Source organism: Gavia stellata, chromosome 3 (assembly GCF_030936135.1).
Source record: "Gavia stellata isolate bGavSte3 chromosome 3, bGavSte3.hap2, whole genome shotgun sequence".
Classification (NCBI taxonomy): domain Eukaryota; kingdom Metazoa; phylum Chordata; class Aves; order Gaviiformes; family Gaviidae; genus Gavia; species Gavia stellata.
The window spans coordinates 48,739,555-48,752,267 of record NC_082596.1 but is presented as its reverse complement, the minus strand read 5'-3'; the positions used below and the strand labels follow the sequence as shown (position 1 = coordinate 48,752,267).

Sequence of the window (12,713 nt, the reverse complement as noted above, 5' to 3'; positions counted from 1 at the left end):
GGACACACAGCTACAAGCCAGTCATCAAAAGTCCTAGTTTCAGGGCATTATTTAAAACTCATTCTGATAAAGCACATCAGAGCATTAAAGGGATCATCCTGTATTTCAGAGGACATGTTAAAAATATCAGATGGATGACTTTTTGTCTCCAGTTTTTATAGCTCACTAGTTATTAATAGTTTTATGTGTTAGACTGAAAACAAGACCACAGCAGGGGCGGGAAGCATTAATTCTTAAAATATAAAAATACCTGTAAAAATGGCTCAATGTTTAACCTCACCTAGCTTCCTGTTATTTAAATATTCACCCAAGGACTATTTACACCTTTTTTAAAGGAGAAAGTCCCATTCACAGATCACTCTCCATTAGGGAATCAAGCTCCTTCCAAGCAGTACACCAAAAATTAAAACACTTCTCACAACACTGCATTAATTTATCATCCCTTAGCTTCACAGAAAAAGCACAAAACGCAATTTTACATAGGAATTTAGTAATTTATCATGCTGTACACATATACCAAAGGAAAACCAAAACTATGTGCCATGCACTTAGAAGCAATGAATATAGTAAAATATACAACAGAACAACTGAATTTAAAACTGGATCAATGACTAACATTCTGAAGAACAGTAGGCAGTTAGAACTGTGATTATTTTAACAAGATAGCCAGAAAAGCATTAATGAGATTACAAACTATGATTTCTTAAATGCCAAAGAAGAAAAAATGAACAGACTTGGAGATCACAAATTTAATTTAAAAATGCAGCTTTTACCATACCAAAAAAAACCCAAAACCAAAAACACACAAGAAAAAAGCCTTACATCAAGAACTCTTTCAAAGCAGTTAGCAAAAAAAAGTTAACACCCCCATACTTAAAAAGTGAGAAGATCATCATCAGAGCAGCTCTAGCAACAAACATTACACACTGATCTTCTGGGGAAAAAAAAATACTGGAAAGCTCAGATAGGATTACTTCATAGACAATCTACAGACACTGCAAAATTCACAAGCAATAAACACAGCTTTACAGAAAATAGGTCTTGCCAAATGACCACTGGCCCTAAAGTTACTCATCTGCTAGTGTACACCTGTTTCACAGGACTTCTGAAAAGCACATCCAACACATTGCATAAAAATTGACAGGGATTCAAATGGGTTAACAGAAAGTTCTCCACTAGTAATTGTACATGGGGAATCACCTCATGGGGACATTTCTAGTACAAGTCCTACATGGATCTCTTCTCAAGGTTGTATGATATTATTCTCAGCAACATGAGAGTTATAAATACACTATTGGCAGAGTTCATGCATGGCTAATTAACACAAAAGTGTTAAAGATTAAATTCTACAAACTAATCTAAATCTACAGGAAGTAGAGCTCAGCTGATGATTGCTTCTAAAACATCACAGTCATGATTTTAGGAGCTAAGAATATTTTCCACAACTACAGGATAGGGACTTTAGTCTGTAAAACAGATTCATTAAGCAATTTTGCAGTGAAGGACGATACCCGAAGCAATGTAAGACTACTATAAACTGGTTCCTAGTCACAAATTGAAATCTACAGAGAACACATAAATCCTACAGTAAGTGTTCAGCTTCCATAGGATTTATGGTTACACATCTGTGGTTAATCAGAACTTGTTTCTAAAACACAAGCAACAACCAGAAAAAAAGCAAAAAATTGTATGCCTTGAAATATAGGTTTTTACTTGATTTGTTGTTGAATATTTAATACCAGTTTTGCACTCTTTGTAATTTAACAATAAATCCAAACTTATTTCATGGGTATGGTGAGACTGCATTTAAGTCTGCATATGTATACCTCCTTGAATGGAAAATATATTAGAAAGATAATCACCTCAATCTACTGAAAATACCACCAACTACAGATATTTCTGGAGGGATCATTCACATGGTGCAGATGGATGAATCTGCATCAGCTACAACAGAGAGTCTTCAAAATTGTTTTTAGCAGTGGTGTTTTTCAATACTCCAGACAATGTATACTCACTGCCACAAAGGACATGTCAAATGCGTAAGTCCTCTGACTACAAATCTGAGGGTTTCAATAAATGTCAGTTCACTGTTTATTGGAGCCAGTACAAGCGGAAATCTCATTGGTCAAGTCTTCATTTATTGGTGAAGAAAAAAAAAAAATTTTAAAAAAAATTAAAATTTCTTTCTCTAGCAGTACTTTTAAGCATGATACATGACACAATGTTCAATACAACTTCTAACACATTTGATACTAATCTATCCTCCAATCTCAAGCTATTAGTTGATTAGTTAATTCATTAGCTAATTCTGAAATAGTATCCTACAGAAATTTAAAAATCAGCATTGCTGTAACCACTAAAAATGAGGCTTATATATTTACTTGACTTGTTTTTTTTTTTCCTCTACTCAAGGCAGACTCAATCAGGAAAGTAAATATTTTTACTTAAATATTTTTCTTTGAATTTCTACTATTTTAGCAAAATGTCAATTCCAACTTTAAAATACTTAATTAAGTTTCATTAAGACATTTGTTCAGCAAAGACTGTTCTAGACAGGATGACTTTGGTCACCAACAATTAAATGGTTTTATAGTGACATTTTAAGCCCGAGCCTTGCCAATTTTATTTTAATGAGTTCAGTTATTGGGAAAAATAGAAAACTGTAGTACCTGTAAATCAAATATTCCAAGTATCATCATAAATTAAATAAATAAAAAAAGAATACACCCACAATAACATGACAGTAAAGAAGGACAACTGCAAATTTAAGAAAGTGAACTGAACATTGGGGATACCTTGCAAAAAAGCATCTTTTGTATCTGAAAGCCCTGAAACCAATCTCTGCACTGTATTCACAGAAATCTAGCACTAGATCCCACATGATGCACAACCATTGCATGCTGCTCCCCATAACCTCATTGCATTATTTGAAAACAAATGATTACCCAAAACAGACTAAGAGCTGTAGAAAAACAAGCAGAGACAGTCACTTGTAGAAACAGCCTTAGTAATGAAAAGCCAGTACATAAGCTATCTTTCACCACAGACAGATGTAGAAATGGTTAAAGATTGGGCCACAACAGCGAAGCACCATAGTTCAAATAAATGTTTCCAGGGCATAGTTTCTCCTCCTCAATGGATGAGAAGAACACATTCAAATAACTGGCTGGCTTAAGTAAAAACTCATTTCACATGAGGTCTTGTAATTACTTTGTCCTTGTGAAGCTGTCTGCACACCATAAGTGCCTGTATTTTTTTCCCTTTTCTGACTAAGACCACAAAATGAGTACTCCATGAAATCTTATGCAGGCAAGTTCCCTGACTAATAACTAAGTATACCTAAGGGCTTTAGGAAAACTATCAGATAAACATGCAAAACAACTGATACAGAAAGAAATATGCATGTTTAGTCAAAGCTTAGCTGTTGGTAAAAGTGAAAGACAGTCATGAATGACTGAACTGCAATAATTTATTCAGCATCAGGTGCTAGGAATGACTGTGCTGGGCCAACATCATGGAAAAATCTTTGCACCTCCCAGAACAGGCAGAAAACTTACTCCTGAAACTGCCTGAGCTCATAACGAGCTCAAGCCATTAGTCAGAATGCCAAGGAACTTTTGATCGCTGGAAATCAGTGATCCAGCAGAAGAATGTGTAAGCTTCATACTGCTCTTTGCACAAGAAAAAGAGGGAAGACCCTATTCATCAGAAAGTTGACTAAAATGTTTCTGTTAAAGGGTTTGGTTGTAATTTGTGGAACAGAAGTGAAAAGCTGCACTGCAAGCAAGAAAAAGACCACTGCAGCGAACAAAATTACTGCTGCCTCCAAATGAAGCCTTCAATAACAGGTGAACCTTAATAAAGGAATATAGTTGAAAATAGCTCCCAAACAACAACCAGGTCTGTAGTACAGACATTTCCCTGCAGAAATCATGAAACAAAGGGACAAAACAGTTTCATGCACTGAAGAAACTTCTAAGAGAACAATTCCCTAGAAAGGAGTAAAAGAAGACAACAGTAGCAAAAAACCCCATTAATATCTACCACACCCTGCAAAACCCATCAGTCTTTTATCAGATGGTATTTCCACACAGCATCGAAGTAGGAAAGTAACAAAGGATTTTTTTTCATTTTAAACAGGCTAGCTGTATTATTCCTATTTCAGTGCAGCCCTTGAGCTGCATTAAACCTATTGCCTTGAAGACAGGCTCTATTACAAAACCCTCAGACAAGGTATTATCATCCGTGTATCACTGTAGCAAACACAGTCAACAGTATGCTGCCCTGTATTAGCAACAGCATAACCAACATGTCAATAGGAGCAACTATACTCCTCTAAACAGCAACTTGTGAAACCATATTTAGGGTACTGTGTCTAGTTTGGGGATCCCAGTAAGAGACAGACATTAACATACCAGAGGAAGCCCATAGGAAAGCTTCCAACACGGAGCGTAAGATGTAAGAGTAGAAACTGAAAGAAATGGATTTGTTCAGTCTTAAGTAGAAACTGCTAAAGGGAGGATGGATTTTTTTGCTGTCTTCAACTATGTAGTAGAAGTATATAGAGAAGATGAAATCGAACACTTGGAGGTACACAGAGAAAAAGACACAAGGCAATGAACACTAGGTGGAAGACGGGAAATTACGATTACCTATTACAATTTTCTCACACAGTTGCCAAACACTGGAACAGGTTTCCCAGAGAGACTGCAGAATCTCCATCCCTGGAGTTACTCAAAACTCAATTGGACATGGCCCTGAGCAATCCGATCTAGTAGGATCTGTTTTCAGCAGGAGGTTGGATCGAATGACTTCCAGAGGTCCCTGCCAATCTAAATTGTTCTATGACCCAAACAGCAAGTCTTTCGAAATACCACAACTGCCACATATGCCAGGAACAAAGAATATCAGCACAAAGGCTGTGCCCGTATCTATAGGCTCAGCACCTGGAACCACTGACAACCATTTATCTTGCTGACAGCATTTTCAGCTCTTTCCTCCATTTCTGCACAAGTTCAAAAAGGAGTGATATTACCCTTTCCTATTAGGAAAATTACTTCCTAATAACAGAATAGGACATAGATTGATATCAAATTATGAGCTAAAACCAGTGGAAATATTTCCAAGTTCCACCTAGTCTGCACAGCTGCCCTTTGGTTAGGATTGCCAGAGAAGTAGTAAAGTTTTAGTAAGAGAAGCAGAAGACGAGAAGAGAGAAAACAGTAGCTGTTTTTTTCTCCTCAATCTCATGTTCAGGATTTCTAGTTACTGATGTCAAAGACAGACTGCATCTTCCCTGATGACTGCACTGTTCCATAACCAGTTCTTGTGAGAACTACAAAGGTCATCACGTCCAAGCTGGCCAAGTTAGACCGCAATTGACTACAATATTGAGAGCTCTAAGGTACTATTCCACACAATCTGGTAAAGGTTCTCTACTGGAGTCAGACAGAAAGGAATAAGCCAGAGATGAGCAAGAGATCATTTTCTGAGATCAGTTATGTTGTCCAATGTGATTTTAGTTATGATGCTGACAGAAAATGGGAAAATCAAAGAAAAAATTCTCTGGCAATACTTGGATTGGCTTGGCAGTGAAATAAGATCAGCAAATGCTCCCTCTTGGACACTGCTGCCTTGCTACTTTGTCTTATTTTCCTCATCTTTGGATCCTTTCCATGACGTAAACTTGAACCTAAGTATGTGTTCTGAATAGCTGTCAGCACCAGACATCAACTATTCAAGTCCCTTTTATCAGTACTGTTATCTACAACACTGAAGAACATCATACTGGTGCCAAAGATTCCCGCTTTCAGCTAGCTTCTTCAGTCTCTAACTGGATATTTGTAATACATGTATATTTGTAACTTCCAGTGAAGTTTCAGAATCACAGGCCATCTTCATTGACTAATTAAATAACAGCAACTTCAGTTTGCATCTTTTCATTTCAGGTACCAGAGGAGCACTAGATGAAGTACTGTCAGAAAAGTGGTCTTTCTGGAGAAGTAGCACCTGTTATCTGCTTCCACTTGAGACTATCACATAGAAGTATAATTTAAACATTTAAATAAGATTTTTAAATTTTAAACATTTAAAATGTTTTCTGCTATTTTACCTTGCCATCCTATCCCTCTAATTTTGCTTCAAAACATCCACTCTATTAAACAGGGAAAATGAAAACCAGAAAAATAGTTGTCTTCTCTAATCAGCAGTTAGAAATCAATCTGCTTCCATGTTTGAGCTCTTCTGACTATCCAGAGACCACCGGGGTGCTGAGGTAGAGTTGCAGCCATCTCTACCCCACCCCATCTTCTGGTCTTACAGAAGAGAGGAAAGGAGGCACATGAACAACCCCAATATAGTGTATGATTTCTTCTTGTCCGTATAAACCCTGTATTTTTATATTATGTGGAATATTACATGTCTTAGTGTCAAAACACAGAACAGTGTCTGAAAACCTGAGATATAAATGCTTTTCCTCTCCTCATATTCTGAAATACATGGGATGATGAAAGTTTCTATTTCCCAATGAACTAACATTCTGTGAGGCCTCTACAAAAAAAAAAGTCATATACAGGTAATTATTGTGCAAATAAAATCATTTAAATATTAGACAGAAATAATGAAAGACCTTAAAATAAGTAATTAAGATTTTTCCCTCTAAACAAATTGTCAGTATTCCAAATTGCATTTGCCACAAAATCTGCAATTTTGCTAAAAAGTGCAGTAACTCTATTTTCTAATTAGCATGAAGGACAGAGGGAATGTGATAATGACCTCTTTGAGAATTCTCCCAGTGCTAAGGGCTTACTTGTGCAGACATCTCCTCCCTTTGATAAACCATAAACTGCTTGCTAGGAGGGAATTCCACTCTATTAGACCCTAAGAACTCAAATTTTCACTCAGCTTTGACATCTCAGGAAGCCATGCTGCTACATCTTCCCCCTCCCACCTTCGACTACACTGCTGCTCCATAAAACATTTGGGAGTCCAACTTCTCCCTCTTTTGAATTCCTCTGACCATCAAGATAAACCAGTCAGGGAGTAGCTCCAGTTCCCTACAACGCAATTAGGACTTTCCTCCTCTCTGCCACTGTTCCTTGTAGCTTGTTGAGGAAGAAAGCATTCTGATGAACCAAGTATCTTCACTAAAACATGTCTATACACATAAATTATGACAGATCCCAACCATTTATGACTTAATTGCAGAATATATTTCATGAAAAGCTGCTAACAGATAAGGTGGCTGAACTTCCATAAGCAATCTTAAGCCCTCCTCCTCTCCACACACAATCAGCTTTTAGATACACCTATTCCACCACACACAACGGAAAGGAGCAAGCACATATTGCAATATGCAAATGGCATAAACATACAGCAAAGGATTATTAGATGAATCATCTGCCTATAAACTTGGGGGGTGGGGTGTTATTGGGTTTTTTGCAAATCTTCCATTCTTACAACTTACATTTGCCCCAAGAATAGTGCCAGGATGCTTATGGGTTTTAAGATAATATTTGACCTTCTTTCTCTCCATTCGACACAGCAACATTTCCAGAAGCAAATTCCTGGAAATCAGCAAGCTGACAGGCTTAGGTCACCACTTAGATCATCCTATTGCCCTTTCCATTACCATTTTCTATATTCCCTCCCCCAGTAAGACAAGCACAGCATGGTAGCATTTCAAACTGGATCCAAGAAGTGCCATAGACAAAGAATAAGCCCAATATTGCAGGGTTTTGATTTATTTAAGCTGGATGAGTTCACAACACAACTGCATACAAAGTTAGGGCAGCACACCATTGAACAGTAGCCGGAAAGAGCTGTAATCTCACAAACTCATGTAACTGAAGATTTTTTTATCGTTAAACTACAGCTTAAAAGGACTAAGTGCAGTATATATGTCTAAGATAGCAAGAGAGACCAGTTTGAGTATTATTTTTTTCCTTAAGGTTGATCAGACCTAAATAACCTACCCCAAGAATTCTTTTGGTGCATACTGTTGATTTCATTTCACTCCTGGTACAAAGGAAACCTAACATATCTAAACCCCAGTAGCTGAGGAGCAAGATGAAGTCAGGAAAGAAAAGTGTCATCACTAGAAGCTCTGATTCTGAACAAAGTACTGCATAAGCCTTGTTTAGGAAGAATAGGATGTACTTCTTAGAAGATACCCGTTGAAGAAGAAACATTTAAATAATGAAGTAGAACTGCAGCTGCATATATTATGTAAGATGTTAATAGTTTCACTTACTCATAAAGATGTGGAAACCGCACTTCGCTTTCTAAATCATACATCAACTACTTGAAGCCCACTCTGATATTGCACTAGTGTCTCACAGAACTAAGATTTCTAAATGGATCCAAGAAGCATCATTCTCTCACTTTACAAGGCTAAATTACACCCCTTTCAGCAGGGAAACACTGACAGACAAGAAACTCAGGAATTCCAACCCATGATATATTCCCTCATGTTTTTTTTTTTACATTTACTTGAACTGTAATAATAACTGACAGTCATGTCAATACTGTATGAAGTGCTGTAAGTATGGGAGAAGTAACTGCACCTTGAAAAGGTTTACAAGCTAAACAGAAGATTGTGAACAAGAGGAAGCCAAACAGCATACAGACACCAGTCAATGGGAAACAATTCCTGCAGAGTCAGTGGCCAAATCAATGTGGACATTTTGTAGTAATGACTGCAGCAAGGACTTTTAAGCACTGAGGACAAAGAGCGAGATGGTTTTACAGGTATTTAGGTAGCACCTGATAAGCAAGGAGAAGTGCAGGAGAAAGTGTCAATGTTCCCTGGCAAAAAAAGAAAACATTGCCTAGCCAACAGATACCCAATACAGTGAAACGCCACCGAGCACCATACAGGATACTGTATGCCTTAGCTCGGGGTAAGGCTAACCAGTTCTGAAAGGATCATCCAGGGAGAAAAAGCCTGATGGTCTCCCAGAAACAGCAGAAGAGCGAACTACGGAAAACAGCGCTTTGTTTTTTTTGTCCAACCCAGACGTGCACAGTTATTTTACGTAGCTTTTCTTGAAGAAACTGTTTGTCTCCTGTCTGAAGTGGTTCTTTCAGAAATGGAAGTTAACAAACTGTAAAACCTGTGAAGAGATCCCACTGACAGAAGTAAACGACAAATATTCAAATTGGTTCTTAATTTCTGTTGACACGTTTTATTATTAAAGCAGTTACTAATGACTTAAAAGATGAATGCATTCAAGTGACACCAGCAGGCAGCTTTGCAGTTCTTTCCTCGTTTCTGCCGTTAATTTATAACATGATGAAACGGAGAGCTGCTTTTTTGCCTCACTTTTCCGGCCTGGGAAGCAAGGAGAGCATTCACCTACCTCGCGATGGCTGATGAATCTTCTAGAGCATTTGAAATCAACAGAACAAAGATGCGAGACTAACACACGTTACCGCCGCCCCGACCCGCCCTCGGCAGGGGGGCTCGCGGCTCGACACCCGAGACGCCCCTCGCCCGACGCCGCCCGTGCCCTCCTCGCCGCGGTGCCCGGCGTGACAGGCCGGGGGAGGCGGGCGCGCACCGCCGAGGCCGCCCCGCAGCGCCCGCCGCTCCCCGCCTGTTGGGCCGCGGCGTCCACCCCCGAGGGGGCGGCTCCCGACTCACCGATCCCGGGGGCCACATAGATGAAGTAGAGGCAGGAGGAGGAGAAGGAGAAAAAGAAGATGAAGGCGAGCATGGAGCGATTGGAGACCCGCAGCACCTTCCGCAGCAGTGGCATCCTCCCTCCGCGCCGGCGGCCGGCCGCTCCGCTCAGTCCCGGCGAGCCGCGGCGGCACTTCCCAGAGGGAGGCGGCCGGCTCCTCCCATGGATCGGGCAGCGAGAAGGTGACGAGGGGGCTCCGCTCGCCCCCTCCCTCCCGCCGCCTCCCCGGGAGCGGGCGGGCCGGCGGGGGCCGGCAGGGGCAGCGCCGCAGCTCGAGGAGGAGGGAGGGCGGGCGGCGGCAGCGCTTTTTGGCCGGCCCGGCTGCCCCCCTCGCGGCCGGCCGGAGGGGGCCTGCCTTCGCGCTGCGCCTCCGGGCGGGCTGAACCCGCCGCCGCGGCTTACAGGTGGCGGCCGGAGCCGGGAGGGGCCCCTAGCGCTGCCGCGGGGCTCGGGGAATGTTCCCGCCGCTGCTCATGCCGCCGGACGCCGCGGCAGCCCGCTCTCCCGCCAGCTGCCCCCTCACAAGCGGCGGCGGCGGCGGCAGCAGCATCCCCGCTGCCGGCGGGCAGTCACCTCCGCGCCCAGCCCAGCCCAGCCCCGCCGCTCCCACCTCCTCCCACACCGGCGGGGAGCGCGCTGCAGCCGCGCGGCGCAGCCCGGCCCCGCCCCGCCGAGCCCCGGCTACTGCGGTGGTTGGAGCGTGCGCGAGCCCCGGCGCAGCGGCGGCGGACTGCAGAACTGCGGCGGGCGGGCGCGCGCTCGCCCCGCGCTCCGGCGGAGGGGGCCGGGGGGGGGGGGGGACGCGGGCAGTGCCGCCGCTATACTGCGGCGGCGGCGCGCGCGCGCCGCCCTGTGCTGCGGCCCAATGGGAGACCAGGGAGAAGCGAGCCCGCTCTCCCGATTGGCTGGTGCGTGGACGAGCGATCGTATCACCGGGGCGGGGGAGGGGTGCGCGGAGGCCTGGCTCGGCGGGGCCGGGGTCCGCCAGGGTCTCCGCGGCCGCCACGTGAGGGCGGGGCGGGAGGAGCTGTTGGGGAGAAGCAGGCGGGGAGGGGACAGGGGGGCCCTCTCTCCAGGCGCTCCGGTTGCGCCCGGCCGTCAGGCGGGGGGTACCTCTTCCGCGCCACGCCACCTCGGCCTTTTGCGGGACACGGCAGGGAAGGGCCGGGTCCCGCGGGCGGCGGCACCGCCGGGCCTTTCGGGAACTCGGCCTACTCCGCCTGTGCCCGCTTTTCAGCGGTGGTGCTGTCCTCCGCCTCTCTTCCCCTACACAGTCGGTACTGCCCCTCTGCCAAGCGCAGCCACAGGCGTATCTCTTACTGCAGCTGCTTTTAGTCCAGAACAGCTGGAAACGGGAGTCAGGGCTAGCGGACCCAACAGTTCTGCACAGCGCAGATTAGAAAACATTTCCTGGAGACTGGCTACACTCGCACTTTCAAATTCGCTGAATTCATATGTGATAATCTACATACTCCATTAGCAGTTTGCTTTCAAGCCCATTGCATGAAAAAGGTATTTTAAAAGTCAGTAATACAAGCTTCACGTGAGGTAGCTGTTCTTTCTTGCTTTAGCAACTAGCCTTGGCTACCACAAGTTGCTACATGATCCGGTCAAGTCAGTGATCTCTCCATTCCTCCGCAGAATGCTGTCACTGATGGGAAGATGTGTGCCAAGGGGTTGGCAGCTGAGCAGGACGTGTCTAAGTGCACCTGAGACGGCAGCAGGATCCGGTTGCGTAAGAATCCAGGTCTCTCTGTTAACGTCTGTGTTGAGGGTAAAAATAATGGAGATAGAGAATTGCTCCCCCCCTTCCCCAAATACAATTCATCTCAGTCCCTATACTTGCACTATGTTTTTTATGCAATAGGCATTATTGATAGCTTCTTTTTGTTTCAGTAATAATTGAGACAAATTATTTTGTTCATCCAGCACAGCTCATGGTCAAGTAGAGCTTATCCTTTAGGCTGAGAGGATGACCTTATCACTTCTTTCACTTAAGTCACAGGCAAACAGCTTCCAAACACTCTGCAGGCTTCCATATGAGTATTTTTGTATCATAAATGTAAAAAGTCTTAATTCATTTGACATGTAAACGTTAGAGCTAGAAATACAAAATTATTGGTTAATCAGTGAAATAGTAATACAAATAAGTGATAGTAGTAACAAGACCGCAGGTTTACTTAAAAGACCTTTTACTTAAACAGTCAAAAAGACGTTATTCTATCCTCCAGTCTTCCTAGATGTTGAACAGGAACATTTCTATGTAGAGTAGAATACAGTACCCACAATAACGATCTATAGCCGTATCATGGAATTTCCTGATTGTCACTTTGATGCAGAGCATAGACATAAGAATTTCCTGGTAAGGGTTTCCATAGGAGAGAGAGAAATTCTGCTCCTTCAGCTCTGAAACAAGGATTTGGCAGTAATATTTTGATGGATGTTATTGCAATGGGTATCAGATAGATGGATAGACTGAGTGATGCATTTTGTCACAAAATTGCTTCTGAATTGCTAGTAGCGGCTGTGTAACTTGATGTATGTCATCTATTTTATTGAGCACAGTGTAAAATTAGCTGTAAAAATACAACATTGAACTACTATATACATATATGGCTTAAATTCAAAGCTTCAGCTGGCTGTAATATAGAGGGTCCCTATGGACATGAACTTGGGTTTATGAAGCAAAAATGTACAGTATCTTTATGTCTTGTTACTATCTCACATTAAAGTAAAATTTATTTTATATGTGATGCAGTGTTATTACTGCTTTATTGATTTACTGTATTAACTGTAGTAACTGAGTATTAATTGACAAATGCTTGTCCGGTATTACACTTTTATTAGTGTTTTTTATATTCTTTTAAAAGATTTTTTTCTATGCTGTAAACACAGAGGAGGACATTAGAAGATCAATACAATGACAACTTGCAGCATCTTGTCAGAGACAAGAGTGAGATCCATGATACAAGAAATCTTAAGACCAGCCCTAACTTTTGTGTGGAGGGATATTAAGTGGTGCCGTACACA

At 42.5% G+C, this 12,713-nt stretch overlaps 1 protein-coding gene across 1 annotated transcript in view; it reads right to left on the bottom strand.

Moving 5' to 3' along the window:
* The window catches only part of B4GALT6 (beta-1,4-galactosyltransferase 6), a 32,616-nt gene extending 22,858 nt beyond the window's left edge, over positions 1–9,758 (bottom strand). Inside the window, exon 1 of the mRNA XM_059815469.1 lies at positions 9,644–9,758. Coding sequence (XP_059671452.1) covers positions 9,644–9,758 — 115 coding nt within the window. The remainder of the gene's footprint in view (positions 1–9,643) is intronic.
* Positions 9,759–12,713: the final 2,955 nt, after the last annotated feature.